The 18,812-nt window shown below is 40.9% G+C and overlaps 1 protein-coding gene across 3 annotated transcripts in view; it reads right to left on the bottom strand.

Moving 5' to 3' along the window:
* The window catches only part of gabbr1b (gamma-aminobutyric acid (GABA) B receptor, 1b), a 152,677-nt gene that overhangs the window by 77,144 nt on the left and 56,721 nt on the right, over positions 1–18,812 (bottom strand). For all 3 annotated transcript variants that reach the window (XM_026348364.1, XM_026348365.1, XM_026348366.1), the window contains one exon: positions 4,170–4,330. In XM_026348364.1, coding sequence (XP_026204149.1) covers positions 4,170–4,330 — 161 coding nt within the window. The remainder of the gene's footprint in view (positions 1–4,169; positions 4,331–18,812) is intronic.

Genomic DNA, 18,812 nt, shown 5'->3' with positions numbered 1-18,812 from the left:
ATTCTGAGAAAATAATTCATTGAATTGAATTTGGAATAAGGCTCTAAGTTGTTGCTGTATTTTAATTTAAATAAACATTTAAAACAGGCTTCACGTCATTTCCTGTTGCAGTGTTTGCCAACACCTGTAGCTGGCCCAACATAAACTTGAACCCATGCTGTTCCCTAGCAACCATTAAATGGTCCACGTCTTTGAGGGTAAAAGCTATTCCTGTGCAGTTAAAGGAGGTTGCTGAAGCATGTGCTGGATTTACGCTGCTCACCTAATGACACTGAGTCAACAGACTCTGTAACAAGCAGCTTAGAGAAAGCTGCCCTCTTCAGTCCTGAATCAAATAGATTGGTTTGTAAAGCAAGGCCCACAGTAATCCAGACCTGCATCCCTCACAGCTGACTCATTGATTAACCCTGGCACTCAGGGGAAATCACTGACACATTCAAATGAGACACTGTAGCGGCTCTATGTGAACCTGTTGGGCTCGGACAGACATTTAATCATCTTTTTGCCAGATCTCATGAAAAAGCTCAAAGCATTTTCTGCTCTGTTCGCTGCCTGGCGCAGTTTTGCTTTTCTTCTTCTTTTGGCCTCTCAGGCATTGCACCACGCAACGCTGGACTGCGATCAGCGGGAGATCCATCAGACCCTGTTCAGTGTGATGTGCAGCTGGTCTGGCAGAGCAATAGAGTGGTGTAGAGGTCTGTGATCAATGAGCGATCCAGCCAGCACTTCTTACATTTGGCTAACTGCGCTCAATATGGCGTTCTCACACGGACACGCTTAAATCATCCAGTCACCCATCTGCTCTGTTTGTGCAACGATACTAGGTGCATGATCTTGCCTTTTTCTTGGAGCCAAATCTGTGTTTGTTTGAACTGCAGTTGTCGTGGTTACTGTTGTCATGCCAACCTCTACACCCATACACCCACCCACCCCCCGCCCCCTTCCCTTCTGGTTTTTGAAGTGGGGATCCAATGCAGAGCAACACGAACCAATCACAGTAATGCTCTTAAAAACACCAGCCTGTCACTGTGTGTGTGTGTGTGTGTGTGTGTGTGTGTGTCTCTGTGTGTGTGTGTGTGTGTGTGTGTGTGTGTGTGTGTGTGTGTGTGTGTGTGTGTGTGTGTGGAAAGGCTCAGGTAAAAAAGACACTAAGAGAATGAGACAGTTTCATATTCTGATCGGCCACATCTTACCAATTAAAAATGAATGACTGTAAAGATAGAAACACGTCTGCTTACGCTGTACACAATGACACTGAAGATGAAAGCTCCTACATTTCTCCCTCTCATGCCTCCAAGCTTAAACAGATAAAAGAATATGACAAATTATGTTCTGCAAGAAGTTCAAAGCTAATTGCAGGTGAGGAGTAAGATGCGTACTGACCTGTTAAACAAACTGATCTTTTATTAAGTCTAATCATTCACTGCTTCTCAGAGAGAAGTGAAACATGAAACCAACCCTGACCCTGGATCACATCAAACACGGCTGCGCTGGAAACAGTTAATTAGACGGTGAACCATCTAAATGAGCAAACAAAGGCAGCTCCTGTTAGGACGTAGGCCTACATGATGCCCGTAAACCGCACGTGTGCTTCACATCCCTGGTGGTTAGAATAGCTGATACAGCTCTTAACAGCTGCTGCGCTCTGTCGATGCCGTTTGTTTGTCATGCGACTCGTTGTCATGACTCACGTCTAATGTTGCTTTCAAAGCTCATGTCATAAAAGACCTGATTGCTTGGCTGTAATAATTGACAGATGATAATTGGCCTTTGACCTCTGAGTCACATACCATCCCTGCTTTCCCAGTGATGCATGTACAGTAGATCTGGTGTTGTGCGCAGTGATGGCTGTTTTCCCCAGGGTGGAGAAACAATCGACCAGTCAGAAAACTGGAGACTGGAGACATTATCTTCCTACAAAGATAGCTAGCTACCTAGCAACAGCTTTTTTTAACCCCACGTAGCTTTGGAAAATTTTTCATTTACTACTATTTTGCAAAAGCAGAAATGTAATTCTGCTCAAACTTCCACTAATAAACACTTTATGATTCAACTGTTAAATGTAAAATCAAACTCAATCCACTTTATGGATTGATGTATAGTCAGCTGTGGCTGTCATCATCATCATCATCATCATCATCATCATCATCAGGCAGCAGTCTGAGACGGACAGCTGAGTGTGTGCAGGCTGTGGGATCTGGATTTGATTTGTTTTTGTTTTTTTTTAAATATGTGAAGATGGCATATTGAAGCTAAAACACGTTAAGTTACTAGTGCACATTAGAAAAGAGCACAAATTCTGTGTAAGGATTTCACACTTCTTAGAAAATCTGTTGCCACATAATCCAGGCAGCAATTCACATTTCCTCCAAAATGCATCTGGCAAAGCAAAGTAGTGGGGGGAGACAGGGACGTGCAGAATGGTTTTCAGGGCAGAGGCTCAAATATTTAAACAAAGAGCATCTGTAAGAACAGAAGTACACTACTTTTAAATATATACATATGCATATATGATTATCTTGGAAGGCACTTGACAATTGCAGCTGATATTTTACTTTCATCATGACAGGATTACAACAAAGAGGCAGCTTAGCGTCATCTGGGGTCGTGGGCTGGACGTGAAGACAGCAAATATTTGCACATAGTTGTCTGTTGTGGGAACTGCATAACATGTTGAAACCATTTTGCTTTTGATTCTTGGTTTTATAGCTTTCTACAATGTAAAGTGACACCACTGCAGCAAACACATTCAAATAGGCCCCATTGTGCTGAAAACAAGATATTGATTGCTGGTACCTTACATAGCTGACTTTCTGCATGTTTACACAGTGGTGTCGGTGCAGAAGAACCACCAGCGCACTTGTAGGCTCTGTTTAATGTCTAAGTCACAGGCACACACATGACTATTCACAGAGTGAGACTGATTCATCGACTTTTTGGTCACAAGATAAAACAAGATGAGCTAAATTTGGCTACACCCAACATCATCGAAAGCACGATGAGGTGCCAGAAAAATCATTTACGTTGCGTATAGGATTACAGCTGCTTGTGACCTTATTTTGAGTCATCAGCAGTAAGAAAAGGCGGCTGAGACCCCAGGAGGCTAATTCATGTTGAGAGGAGCACCTTTGATTAGTCTGAGGACAGGCAGGGGCCCTCAGAGCTCCACTGTTTCTGCACATGTCTGTTTTTAAAGCAGCCCTATGGTTTGTACATTGTGTAGGACTAAGACAAATCCCCTGTATTCCATTCATCTCATTCATTTTCTACACTTCTTAACTGATGTGCAGTTGGCCTTTCTTTCTCAGAGATAAATCAGGCGAGCTAGTGTCTCATGACTTGGGGGAAACTGTCAATGTAGAAGGTATCTGTTCACTTCTTGCTCATCCAGTCCACCACTTCAAATGACTTCCTGTTTGTCACAATGCTTCCTTGCCCACACCATTGCCTGGTCTATTTTCCTGCACAGATCATATCTGCATTGAGTAAAAACAATAAACATGCAGGAAACTTTCTAAGAGGAGCAGAGAATGTGGCGCTATTTGAACGTGTGCAGGCTGTACAACACACAGACATGCAGTGTAGCTGTGACACCTTTTAAGATCTGAATGCAGCATTTTAAACACTTGATGTGGGGAATAGGAGGTGCAGTTTCTCCACACATATGACATCTTCAGAAATAATGCACAATAATAACAACAATCCGTGTGTTGTGATGGTTTTATGGTCAGTTGGCTGGTGTTCAGCTATAAATGTCATTGATTCATTCAAACACTCTGCTTTCTACTAAGTCTTCACATGCTGTTAAACCAGAGGTTGTTTGGACTAATGGATTTTAACTGCTCTAAATGATTTATTAACCATTAGTGAAGCCATTAGTTACAACATGCAGCTTATTCATAAATGGCGGCCTATTTGAAAATGGTACCGTACTTCTGCTCATCTTACCCAGACCACAGCGACTTAATCCGACTCTGTACTTGCCATCAAATAAAATGTGTGTAAGAGAAATAATGCAGCTGTCAATCAACAGGAAGAAGTACTTCTTCTTTGGTGGTGTCTCATTAAAGCTGTGGTGAAGCCTCCCAGTGGTTCATGATGACCGACATATGAAATGTAGTGTAGTGTAGTGTAGTGTAGTGGTGGCACACAGTTTGTTAGTTACTCACCATGCTGTCGTAGTGTATCAGCTCCAGTTCGTAGTCCGGCAGGATGTCCGTCCTCTTATTGACCAGGTCTAGGGCCATCTGAGCAGCGGGGAGGCAGGCTTGACCCCCGGGCCAGCCTCCGCTCATGGGGAAGAGGGCTCCAATGTAGAGCTTCTTCTTGCCTAGAGCCGGGTAGGAGCAGGAGAGGAGGACAGTGAGGGTGAGAGTCAGAGAGTAACGGTGGACAGACCTGCGGGGGAGGATTTGGCAGAGACCAGCCATCACTGGTGGAGGCTGGAGGCGATGAAGTCGGATCTCCAGTGCTGTTCAACTGTGGTCTGCAGGGTGCACTGTGCGTGGGTCAGGAACAATGAATTCCCATAAACAGCACCGGTGGTTTTTCCTCATAGGCCAGAGCCCCTTTAGGATGCTACCTTAGTTCACTATCTGAATGTAATAAGACCTGACAACGCAGTTCACATGAGACGATGTGGTCGACCTGCTGTGAAGCGGCTCTCCTCCAGCTGGTTCAGCACTGTGGGAATTATTCTCACATGCTCGGGCATTTTTAGAGCAGAACTTCCCAACGCGTCACACGACGGGTCCAAAAGCTGAAGGCACACTGCAGAACACAGGACGAGCTGCGTTCACGGACCCGGGAGCGGAACTTGAATCTCCCGCTGTCCGAGGTGCTGAAACTGAAGTGGCGGATGTGGAGCCTCAGACTGTCTCTTAGACCTAACAGATCGCAGTAACCTCTCTATCAAATATCAACTATTATCCACACTGAGCTGCAGAGGAAACACGCGGAGCGTTACTGAGTCCTCATCGATCCGCCTACAGCCGAAATAACGCGTAGTGACACAAGAGCGGTTTGTTTCTGGAGCCAAGGTCGATGTGAAGCTGGGAAAGAAGTCGCCTCAGTGCAGCCGGGATGCGGTCACCCCCCCCAGGAGAAGACGGGAGGAGAATAACGGGAGCGGTGCTCAGCTCGCAGCTCTGTGGGTCCGACTGATGCAGCAGCAGCATGTGAGAGAGAGATGGAGGAGGAGGAGGAGGAGGAGGAGGGATGTTCAGTGTCTCCGTTTCACAAACCACTTTGAATTGAACACAGCCCCGCTCCTTTAGCTCTTTTCCTCCGACCAGTCGTCATCTCTCTGCCTCCTCTGGTTTTATTCCCACCGTCCGCACGGACCCGTGCTGATTACATAGTTCACATCACCTTTAGTCCTCAGCCTGTGTTCAGTTCTCCCTGTAGTAATATATTCAAATATTACTACAGTAATATATTCAAATATTACTACAGTAGCCTAATATATTACTACAGTAATATATTCAAATATTACTACAGTAATATATTACTACAGTTATACAGTAATAGTTACTACAGTAATATATTAGGCTACTGTAGTAATATATTAAAATATTACTACAGTTATACAGTAATAGTTACTACAGTAATATATTACTACAGTAATATATTAAAATATTACTACAGTAATATATTACTACAGTTATACAGTAATAGTTACTACAGTAATATATTAAAATATTACTACAGTAATATATTACTACAGTTATACAGTAATAGTTACTACAGTAATATATTACTACAGTAATATACTACTGTAGCTAAAGGAGCTACAGTAATATATTCAAATATTACTACAGTAATATATTACTACAGTTATACAGTAATAGTTACTACAGTAATATATTAGGCTACTGTAGTAATATATTAAAATATTACTACAGTTATACAGTAATAGTTACTACAGTAATATATTACTACAGTAATATATTAAAATATTACTACAGTAATATATTACTACAGTTATACAGTAATAGTTACTACAGTAATATATTACTACAGTAATATATTACTACAGTAATAGCCCCCCCAGTTCCTCCCACTCTCTTCTCCCTGTCTCTCTAACCTTTTGTCTTTACAGCAACACTAAGCAGCTTTTGGACATTTAAACAACCACTACACTGTTAAATGTGTAAGAACTAAAACAACACTGTTCAGATATGCTGTACGTCTGAACAGTGACGCGGGGTGGTACGATGTTGTTTTTTATTATTATTAAAACCAAGTTGATCCAGTGGAGGTTAGAAAACCTCTGTCCAGAAGTTTTAGACAGCACAATACAAAATGGATCACACTCAGTCCAACATGCAACACTAAAACTAGTCAACAGTGTCTTAAGGATTTAATTAAATGAAGTTGTTTCAGTGATTTGCACAGCTTATGGAAATGTTACTGTCCGACTAGAGCTTTAGGAACTGAACAATACGTGTGGGACTGGTTGGGACAAGTGACGAGTGACAGCAGTCCAGAAATTTATTTTTAAAAGTGACCCCATTACATAATATGACTCCATCATATTTGATCTAATTTACATCCAAAAAATTTTTTAACTCACATTCCACTTACTGAAATTACAACTCCAGTGAAGGACGGAGAGATTCAAACTATTTTGATGATTGATCTATGTAGACAAGTCCTTTAAATTGTAGCTTCCAAGCATGTGATGAATCCCACTGAGCTGCTTTTAATTAAAAGAATACATGAAAGTACCGACTCTGTCTTAATTACTGTGTAGATTATGTTATAAAGCCTTTGTGTTCTAAACTTGGCGAAGTGGGTCATCTTATTCTGCACATTCTGCTTAACTCATCTTCACATAACATAGACTGGGTTTAAAAACATGAACCAACTATCTGAAGATCAAATCATTACCAGTGGAAAAACTAGAGTACTATCTATACTATAGCACCAACTTCCTGCAGCACATTGTGCCTGTCTCCACCTGTTAATGGATCACAAACTTCCTGGCTGACAGGAAGCAGCAGGTGAGGCTGGGAAAATCACATCCAGCATATGAGCAGTCAGCACAGACACCACACAGGGATGTGTGCTCTCCCTACTGAACTTACCCCCCACCACTAATGACTACACCTCCCGTGACCAATCCATAAAGTTTACAGATGACACATGATGAGTCATACAGACAGGAAGTTGAATGACTGGCCCTCTGGTGCAGTCAGAACAACCTGAAACTGAACACGCTCAAACCTGTTATGATCTATTTAGATTGAGGCCCCCCAGTACTGCAGTGCCTCATCACACATTAGAATCACACATGATAGCATTGTGTCAGTCATTGAATTCTTAACCTGGGATCCACAATCTCCCAGGACTTAAAAAGGAAAACTAACTATCTGTCAAGACAATTATGAAAAAGGCCAGAAGAGGATATACAGTGGTAAGTATGTGAACCTGGATTGTATTCATTTGTCATAAAAATGTGGGGGTGTGATATAAAAAGTATATATAAAAGTATTAACAAATATCATGTGCCTAATTAATAGCAGATCTTTTATTTCTTTATTGAGAACAACCATAAAGTATGTGAACCTCCAAAAAGCTAACTGAAGTCAGGTATTAGTATACCTGAAAGAAAATTGTCTTGAGGGTGTGGACTGGAGCTACTTTGACTGACAGAAACCACTCAAACTTTTTGAGTTTGCTCCGCACAAGAAGAACACACTTCTGAGCCGTGTCTCACCAAAAGGAGTTTTCAGCGGATCTATGATCAAGAATTGATGATTTACATAAAGCTGGAAATGGTTACAAAGTGATGTCAAAGAATTCATCAGTCTACAGTTAAACAATCTACTAATGGAGACACTTTGGGACTGTGGCTACTCTACCAAGAGGTGGGCGGCGAGTCAGAATGACCCCAAGAGCACAACAAACACTCATCAATGAGGGGAAGAAACAACCCTTAGAGATTCAGTGAACCCTTCAAAGATTTGAAGGCATCACTGGAACTGGCTAACATCCATGTTCATGAGTCTACAGTAGGTAAAACATTGAACTAGAAGGGTGTCTATGACAGGACACCATGAAGGAAGCCGCTGCTTATTAAAAAGAACATTACTGAATGCCAGAAGTTTGCTAAAGCACACATTGACACTCCACAACAGTACTGGCAAAATGGTTGTGGACTGGTGAAAGTAAGATTGAACTATTTGGAAAGAACACAGCACTACATCTGGCATAAAAAAGGCACTGAATATCATCTTGAAAACATCATCCCAACTGTAAAGTATGTAGTGGAGGAAACATCATGATCTGGGCCTGCTTTACTGCATCAAGGCCTGGCCGGATTGCAGTGATTGGGAGGAAGATGAATTTCCAAGTGTATCGGAAATTATTCAGGATAATGTGAGAATGTCTGTACGTCAGCTGAAACTCTGAAGAAGTTTAGTGATGCTACAGGACAATGACCCAAAACACCAAAGCAAGTCCACAACAGAATAGCTACAGAAAAATAAAATCCACCTTTTGGAGTGGCCAAGTCGGAGCCCAGACCTCAACCCAATGGAGGTGTTATGAAGTGACATGAAGAGAGTCATACACATGACCCATCCAAAGAATATGACAAAGCCGAAGCAGTTCTGCAGGAAGAATGATGTGTAGGTCTGATCCACTGCAAGAGGAAGCGTCTGGTCGAGGTTATTGAAATTTGACCATGTAATTCCTTAAGGTTCCCATACTTTTTCTTGCCACTGTACTTTTTTATGATAGGAAACGTACGGTTTCCATTCATGTGTTTTTATGGCACACCTCTTTGTTAAATATTCATCTATTAAGCCCATTCGTTCATCAGTCCTAAGCCAAAACAATCCTTTAGTTTAGCTAACCATATTTTTGAGATCTTACTGAGCCATAATGAATCATACTCCCCCCACATACTCCTACATTTACACGTTTCTTCATCACTGTCTCTTTGTGAGACTGGTGATATCTTCCATTTTGTCTGTGTGTGTGTTTGCTGAAAGTATTTTTAATAATGCATCAGCACAGTGATGGGCTGACACCAATCCTTCTCTTTTCATTCTCATTATTTGGGTTCTCTTTTCACTTTCCCAGCAGCCACAGAGACTCTGCTGTTCATCCCTTTAGTCTGCTGCTGCAGGATGATGTCTCTCTCTTTCTCTGCTCCATTCCATTTGTGTTTCTAGGCACTGTTCTCTACCTGACCGGCTCTCACTTCCTCACTTGGGTTGATGTGTATCTCTCCATGCCTCCTCCTATCTGTTTTGCCATCTCTCTGGGATTAGCCATGCTGCTCGAGAAGAGAGGCATGTATCTGCACCTCCCACATCCCTCAGCTCGAGCTCATTACTGTCAACAAACTGCACTGTCATTTACTGAAACTTCAGAGCTGACAGCTCTGCACACACAACTTGTTAAACTAGTTTCCATGGACATAAAACTGGGAGGAACATGCAGCTCTATTATGTCTTCTGATCCATTTGGAGTTTTTCTTCCCTCAAAAAATTTGAATAACACTTTGAGAAGAGCTGATAAGTGATTTTTAAATAATAGGCTAATGCTGTAAAATGGAACACTCATGATGAAGTGGGTAAAGGAAGGGCGGCTGATGTTCAATTAATACAATTAAAGAGCTTAGGACAGTTCACTCTTCTAATCCTGTTCCATTTTCCTCTTCGGTGATGCACAAGTCAAGGTCATACATGCTGCTGTATAAACTGTTTATTATCTAGATTTGGATTTTGGTGGGAGCATGTTAAACAACATGTTGTTAAGTTATCCAGTTCTTCCTAGGGATCTGTAGTTGTTCCATTATCCTAACCACTTTTCCTATTACAGGTCACAGGAGCACTGGAGCCTATGCCAGGCAGGGATGGGCCTGGGCGACAGGTCCTTCTATCACACTGCTGACATATAAAGACAAACACATACACGTTCACTTTCACACCTATGGGCAATTTAGAGTCACAAATTAACCAAGTTAACTAACTACAGTATTTACTGTTCTTAAGTATTTGTTAGAATGCTGCTCTGCCACAGGTTTCAGTAAAGTTGAAATTATACATTTATTTAAGGTTACGCACTATAAATATTTTAAAACTTGATATTTATATTAGGTCTTATTAAAATAACATTATTAACTGTACATTTACTCTCAGTGTAGGATGAAAATAAAATCTGTGCTTATGCAGCAGAAAGTTAGAGCTTGTAATGGCAGAGTGATGTCTCCCAACCACCTGGACAACCAAAAATTGTACATCTGCTGAGATTCTTTCTTTAAAAAGACATTTTTGAAAGTACAATCATCTTCTGTGTTCAACACACTAAACACTAAACCAACACAGTTTAGTTAAGAAAACAACTTCACCCACACAACAACAACAACAACAACAACAACAACAACAACAACAACAACCAAATCCAGAAATGCAGTGGAAAAGAAAAAACAGGGCCAAGTGGCCAAGAAGACCGAAGACAACGGAAATGTCAAAGTAGAGGAAGAAAATATTCATCTACAGTTTCTGTATGAAGTGCTCATTCAATGTGATATGGTCTTCAACATAGTCAGAAATATCAATAAAGACAAGACTAAGAGAAATTGTGTTTTAATTACTGTTTCAATCACTGTTAGGAAGAATAAACTCAAGCAAGTTTTTTTCTGTAGTTTTAAATTCGACCTGTCTGTCCAGGAGGAACTTTGGACCATTTTTCTTCACAGAATATAGTATACATATACATATACAGTCATATTTTTAGGACATCTGGTGTGAATGGATCTCTTAATGTCATTCCATAGCATCTTGGAAAAGATCACGGTTGTAATCAGATTTAAAATAGATTCAAAATATTGTGTTATTTGGTTTATATATGTTATACATTTACTTTAAATATAAATCTATATATTAACATATCTCATATATCTATCTATATATATCTGTCCATCACGTTTTCAGTTTCACATTTCCAGACATGATAGCTGTCTGCAATGTTTCCCAGACATGTAGACATTTACAATTCTGCCATCTGTGCTATATTCACTACGTGAATAATGGTTGGAGGGAATTCCTTTAACTTTGGTACAACTATCCAGTTGGAGTCAATGAGGAACTGGTCTGGTTGGTCTTTGGTGGACAAAAGTCAGAGATCAAGGCTGTAGTGATCTCACTTTAATCCAATCCTTGTCAACTGATATGCCAGGTTGTTCGTCCATCTGTCAAAGTCACGTGAACGTAGTATATAACCCTCAAACATTGCACAACTGTCAACTTGTACTCAGTGATAAGATTTTGGTGGTCAAGTTCAAAGTCAAGGTTACTGTGAGCTCATGCATGTCCTACTTGTGTCAATGCTTAGAAACGCGTGGAAGGAATTTCATTACATTCTGTATTTGTGTTTTGTTAAGTTGGAGTTCATGAACTCTTAGAGCCACCGTACCCATCTTTACCTTTGGTATAGGTTCCAAAGCTTTACCATACCTTAAGTTATTTGTCATAACCACAGTCACTCCCTTCCCTGTGTTTCTGATGTGATTAAGATAAACACTTTAACAGGTCAGATTAATGAGGCTCTCTATCAGTGTCTCTTTGTGCCACTGTAATCAGAGTTGTGCTAAATAAATAATAGTAATAACACTAAGGGCACTAAATAAAAATCACTCCGGAACAGAGGGGGAAAACTAAAAGCAAGGCCAAAGACAACCAGAATCAAGACAGTATATTTAATGGAGAATTCAGCATTACATAGCATGTCATGGGTGTGGCTTGTGGCAAAGGAGGGAAACCAAACACAGGAAGAATGCAGGCGGTTGAAATGCAATGGGTAGATCCCAATTCTCCTAATTGATCGTTCCTCAATCCTCACTTGCCCCGAAAGTTGTTCTGCTCCTCCATCTTGAGGGACGCTCCAACACCTCTTATTTCATTATGCGGAGCAAAGATTGAGGATCGTGGAGTGATGATTGATGAGACATTAGCGAGGATACACAAGACCAGTCTTTTACCGGACCGTCACACCCTTTTATTGGACACCTGTTGGTGATTGGTTGCAGCTGATCACACTAATCTGTAAGCTCATCACAACGGCAGCAAAGTTTTCTACTGAAGTACACTGGGAACATTCAAATATAACCAATATAAGACACCCAGTTTTTACTTGATTTGTTTTCAGATCCACCATCTGGATCGTAGATTGTAAAAAACTTTCAAATCATGAGCTCCCCACAAGTTAAAGGCACAGTGAGAACTGTTAAATATACAAAAACAAACAACTATGTGTCTTAATTATAATCTGAACAAATATAATATCTCATCTAACAAAAGTGACCACGAAATCTAATCACAACTGATCAATCGCTGAGCCGCGGAGAGCCCAGGTCAAAATGTGTATGGAACAAAGAAAGGAACAAATAAACCATGGAAACACTGATGAAGTATAAATAATGTATAACTGTAAAACCCTGAGGTTTTGTTTGTGGGATTTTCACATTAAATACATGTATTTTCATACAGCAGCAGTAGTCTACCATCTCCAAGGTGACAGTTGCTACATACATTTAACTATTGAAAGCAGATGCCAAATAATGATTCACAGTTTGGTGTGATTGGTACAAAGCTAACAATAGTACATAAAGAAAACCATCAAGCCCAGTGTTGTTAGGTAGAACACTGGATCACAGTGAAAGCGTGTCTGTCTCTCTCTCTCTCAAGTCTTTATTTTGCCTTTTCCTCTGTTATCTCTTTATTGTAAGGCTCCTTTCTCTTCTCTCTAACCAAGTTGTACATTTCTATATTTGCCCATGCACTAGAGCCCTGCAGGGTAGCTACCAAACGCTCACATACAATACCACAAGTTTCCCACTTATGTTGCTGCTGTGCTCCAGATTCTTTTCAGTGTAGCTGTGTGAGGCTAACGTCTATATAACTATACACTAAAATGTGCACAGTATGTATGCATGGCAGTATTCAGGACAGTACAGATCCACTTCAGATCCACTAGCTGAAGTCAAGACCAAGAACGATGAAAGCTAAGTCTTCTGAGACCAGTCAGGACTAGAGCAGAAGAGACCCCAGTAGCATGGCCTCTGAAAGCACTATGGGACCATAGACACAAAAATGAGCTATGGCCCCATATAGACTCCCTCTCCCCCACCCTGCATTAAACAATACTGAAAAAACATCAAATAAATAACTGCAAAAGTATGCAACATCTTCAGGTCAGTATTTAAGTGCATTCACCTTCAGTAGCATTAACAGCAATAAACCTACACAACAACAATTTTTAGACTTTGATAAACTGCTATGTCAGGTTGCATAGGGTCAGGTTGCCCTTTTCAAGCCCTGCCACAAATGCTCTTTTGGAGTGAGGTCTGGGCTCTAACTGAAGCTCCTCTAGTTGTTTTGGAACCATTTGTATGTAGTTTTGGCAGCTTGGGGTCATTGTCTTTCTGGGCAACAGGTGTCACTACTTCTGAGGGGTCACAGGTGTCTTGGTGGCACTAGTCTAGGTACTGTATTGTAACTCTTCTCCACAATAGGCTTATTAACCTATTTTCAATATTTGTTTAAATAAATTAAGTATCGAATAGATTTACAATGGCATTGGATACAGCGTTCATTCAGCAGACTTTTTTTTGGTTCTGAGTTCAGTGTCAGAATTATACTTCCACTACAACTTATCAGGAAAACAGTGTGCAGCGAACTTTAACTTTAATATCCACTTGATTTGATTAAGTCTTTGCCAAAATCACAGCCATTGTACAGGTTCTAGAAAAATACTCTTTCATGATCAGTATTAACAAGAGGAATGAAGACAGCATGAACCTATCCAATCTTTTACTTTAAAGTAAGCCTGTTATATAGTCTTCAGATCCAGGTCCTTGGAAGTCAGTGACAAACAATGTCAACATGCGCATAGGGATGGCTGATCAGACTCTCATTTTGGTCATTTGGAAGACACACAACTAATTTGGTCATTTTTTATGACTTGTTTGCAAGGTTAGCTAAATTTGACTAAAGACATACACCCCCTCGAATCCTATTTTACATAGGATATTATTTACTAGTCCCCTCCACTTATTACTCAGTCAATGATGTAGATTCATTTCCAACCCAACTTAACAGATTAGCTCATTTGAATTAAGTTAATGTGCAAAATGGCGATACAAATGAGGCTGGCTTTCTTTGTATTTCATGCACAGAGGAACAATCGCTCCCTGCTGTCTGTCAAAATAGAGTGCAGTCAGGGTTGGCTGCATGAAACCACATTGGCATGCAGCTTTCATCAGAGCTCCAGAGACGAATGTCAGCTTTGGTGATGACGGCACAAAAAACAAAATTAAAGCTACTGCAGGAACTGCTGCAGGATACTAGTCTGTGCTGGCTATTAACTGGTCATTAGAAGAGTTTCTACTGGTTTTTACTGGTCAGTAGCTGTTACCAGTTTATCCTACAGCTTTCATCCACAACTTATCACATTCATTATTTGTTATTATTTGTGTAACTAAACTGAGCAATGGAGCCATGTACAATCGTCACACTGTTAGGCATGTACACACAATTTCAGGTGATAATAGAAAGTGAGTGCTACACTATCCCTGACCAGGCATTTATCCACCTCCCACCTGAGCCTACAGCTGCAGTCTATTGCTGAGCTCTCCTCTTCAAAGAACGACATCGTTTCTGAAACCAATGCCACGACACAGCCATTAAACTAAATTACTCTCCTCACCCAGGGAGGTGGATTAAGGTGAAACCTTAATTTGGAGATTGTGAGGCAGGAAGTGTTTTTTATCTTCCTGATGGACCCTCACCTCTTCACATATGCTGGTTATGGCAGACATCTGTTGTGACAGTAACAAAAGTAGCTGGGCTTGTTATGATTGTGGGGTTTAAACAGAGCCAGAAAGTGGCGTGGGTGAATGGAATAGGAGGGATCTTAAAGCTTGCACAATGGTCCTGATAGGACTCCAGGAGCTGTAGGCTACATCTGATATTCATGGGCTTTCTGTCCCCAGCTCAGCAGTAAGCCTTGCGGGTTGTTCTAAAATAAAGCACAGGCTCAAAGTGACGATGAGATGAAAGAGTAACATTCAGAGCCTGGAGTTTTAGTCCTGATCAGATAAAAAAAATCCTACGTTTTGATTCATTTTTGTTTATGTGTTATTTATTTCTTTGTTTAATCTTTACCCAATGACAAAGTCTCTTCAGATACATTATCGCTTCTGCAAGAGAGACCTGGTAAAAAATGGTGTAACAAGGAAACACCAGTGTTTGCACTGATTATCTAAAACAATTACTTTAGTCATAAAATACTGTCTAAATGTAATGTTTGAATGGCTAATATAAAAAGTGGCTTCAGATTAACAGGAATAGAACCAAGAGAGCCTGCAGCTTAAAAGTGACCAGTTGTGTCCTATTTTGTGGTCAGGTCATCTCTCCTTTGCAGCCAAAAGTGCCCAGCAAGCCTCATTAACATTTCACACCATCTGCATCATATTAGGACAAAAAAAGGACAAATCTGGTCTTGAGACCTCTTTTCCACTGGCATTCTGACTCTGAATAGCACTGCAGGTGTCTTAGAAGGTGTGACTTCATTGGACGCTGCAAGGCCTCAATTGATTCTTCAGGGTGCTGCGATTGGTTGTGCAGGTTGCCAGGTCATATGGGGCAGGATGTTGGGCTGCGCAGTTTGCTAGATCACTGCAGGGTGACACAATTGGCTCAACAGGCTGCCAAGCTCACTGCAGGCAGAAGGATGTGCTGGTGGAGAGTGGGAGCTAAAATTACCACTCGGTTCTGGGAAATACAGCTACAGCTTTCTCTCCAACAACAGCATGTTGCCTTTAAAAGACCCATAAAGGCAGTTCAGCAATGTAAAACCTGCACCCCTTTGCTATTAAGTATCATAATTGAATTTATGACTAAAACTGACAAATAGGAAAATATTTGGCAATAAGTCAACACTGTATACACGATTTTGAATTGTACCACACCCTCATCATTTAAGGTCTATGGTATTTTAATTACCATAGACGTGACTAATTCCTATAAATCCATATTAAGTTAAATTGCTAGCTAAAGTTCTGCTATCTGTCAAATTGGTAGGAAATTATGTTCTTTAAAGGCAACTATAACATTAAAATGGACATCAGCTACATTTTCTATTATTAGATTATGATCTAATAATATGTGTTTAATCATTTGCATATTTTCATTTTCTCTATTCTGAAAACTTTCTTATTTGTGTGACATAACCCAAAATGTCTGTTGTCACTCAGTTTGTTAAATGAATATGTAGAGAGAAAAGTCAAAGCAGTACATTCATCCTCCCAACACTTCACCCAGAATTACCAGGGCCTACACAGGTTGCCAAACATGGCGACCACACAGCAGGACTGCAGACCCTGAAATTAACTGCTTCCTTTCCTCCTTTCTCCCTTTTTTCTTTCGAAACAAATCGCAAAAAGGTAAATTGTTGAGATATCAAAAATGTAAAGTCACTCCACCTGAAAAGGTAAAAAAATGAAAAGGCTTTATTTACCCTGGTTGATCCTACAGAGTGGCTGCACTGCATTTTTTCATCATCATACAGTAAATAGAGTACAACACCCCACTCAGGGTGAGGGTTACATGCTGTCTGCTTTTTCTAACAATAAATATCCCATATTAAAAAACTGGTCCCTAAAAAGTGGCCTGTGTGTTTAAAGGTGGAGCTTCCACCTCGCCACCTCTTTGCAGATGCGTCTGCGACGTATGTGAATATGAATGAATCAGATACACACACACATTTTTGTATGGCAGTCATTGTGAAGACACTCATTGACATAAAGCATTACCTAGCCCCCTACTGTCGTGTAGACCATGTTAATCTACTCTGTATTGATTTTTTATTTATAACATTTACTGACTTACCCTAACCCTAACCATCACAACTAACTGCCTCACTCTGAACTTTACCCTAACCAAAACCTATCTCTAACCCTAAACCTCAAACCTAGTCTTAACCCCAAACTCTCATTGTGAGGACCGGCTGAAATGTCCTTACTTTGTAAAAATGTGTTCATACATACAGCACTGTTTTGCTGTTTTCAGAGTGAGTCTGCTGAAGCAAGGAAAAACAATGGTAGTCTGCAAGTTTTTCGTCCAAGGTCGTGGTGGCCAGTGGTTGGACCGACCCTTAGGAGGGACGGTGTCCCTAAGGATTCCACAAAACAGAAATGTAAAGAAATTAAACAAATAAAAGGAGGGAGTGCACTTCTTACATACTTGGTGTGTGTCTACAGACATGTGTACAAAGGCTACCAAAAAGTGGACTCTCTATCTCGTTTAAAACTTGGACTTGGGCTTGTAGACACAGAGTTGACTTGGACTGGACTCAGACTCAACCAGCCTAAATTTGGACCTGTCTTAGACTTGGATGGATGTGAAACCTGCCCCATCTCTCTCACGCTTGCTTTAATGAGCTGAATGCAGCCCTATCACTTCATTAGTGAACTAATCCTTTTATCACTCCACCATGGAGTCCAGTCTCAAGGCATGTTTGCTCAATTTGCTCAACACCAAATTGCATTTGTTCATATATTTCAAGGCACAAATTACATCAGCACCAGCTCTCCCAGTGGTGAGCAGAACACATTTAACAGCTTACACTGCAAAGGGAGGTGAAATGAAAGCCTGTGACAGTGTACAGTGGCAGTCTGTGATGTCACCCTTCAGCTGATTCCTCTCTGGGCTAACATAAACAAGAAGCGTGCTCTTATTGAATACTTTACAAAAGACATCGCCACTAGAGAAACAGTCTGTGATGGTCCTCCCAACTTTAGTCCCCAACCTGTTCTGATGGACTAGAGTGTGAAATATGAGCGGTCACAGCTCTCTAACACCTGCTGTTTGAACCTTCTGTCCCTCCAAATCCTAATCAGCCCCTCCACACCCTCTGATGCCTCCTGTTCCCTCTTTAGCCTCATATCATCACCTGCCTCTCATCTTCTTCTTATACATATCTCTTTATCTCCTCCTCTCAAGCCCACACCTCCCCCTCCACTCCTCATTAGCTCACATGATTAGTTTCAAGACAATTCACATCCAAATTTACATATTTTTTATGTTTTAAAAACAAGAGCAGCAAATCCATGATTTAAACACACACACCATTTCTGAGTTGATTTGCTTTTGTGCTTTGGGTCATAGTCTTGCTGGAAAACAAATCTTCTCCCAGCTTGTCCTGCCAACTGAATCAGATTGTTCACCAGGATTGTCCTATATTGCCGCATTCATCTAACCCTCTACCTTAACAAGCCTTTAGGGTCGGCTGCCAAGAAGCATCCCCACAGCATGATGCTGCCACCACCGTGTTTCACAGTGGGGATGGTGTGTTTGAGGTGATATGCAGTGTTTGGTGTGCGCCAAACATAGCGTCTTGTCTGATGGACAAAAAGAACCATTTTGGTCTCATCAGACCAAAGAACCGTCTTCCACTGGACCATGGAGTCTTTCACATGTCGTATTGATGAACTCAATTCGTGATTTAACGTGAGTTTTCTTCAACAGTGACTTTCTCCTTGCCACTCTCCCATAAAGCTTTGACTGGTGAAGAACTGGGCAACAGTTGTTGTATGTACAGTCTCTCCTATCTCAGTTTCTGAACCTGGTAACTCCCTCAGAGTAGTCATCAGTGTGTTAGTGGCCTCTCTCACTAGTCTCCTTCTGGCACAGTCACTCAGTTTGTGTGGACGTCCTGTTCTATGGCAGATTTAGACATGTTCCATATTCCTTCCTTTTCTTGATGATGGATTTCACTGAACTCCGGTGGATGTTCAG

Source organism: Anabas testudineus, chromosome 11, assembly GCF_900324465.2.
Source record: "Anabas testudineus chromosome 11, fAnaTes1.2, whole genome shotgun sequence".
In the NCBI taxonomy this organism is placed as follows: domain Eukaryota; kingdom Metazoa; phylum Chordata; class Actinopteri; order Anabantiformes; family Anabantidae; genus Anabas; species Anabas testudineus.
The sequence above is the reverse complement of the archived record's forward strand: the minus strand, read 5'-3'. Positions and strand labels throughout refer to the sequence as shown.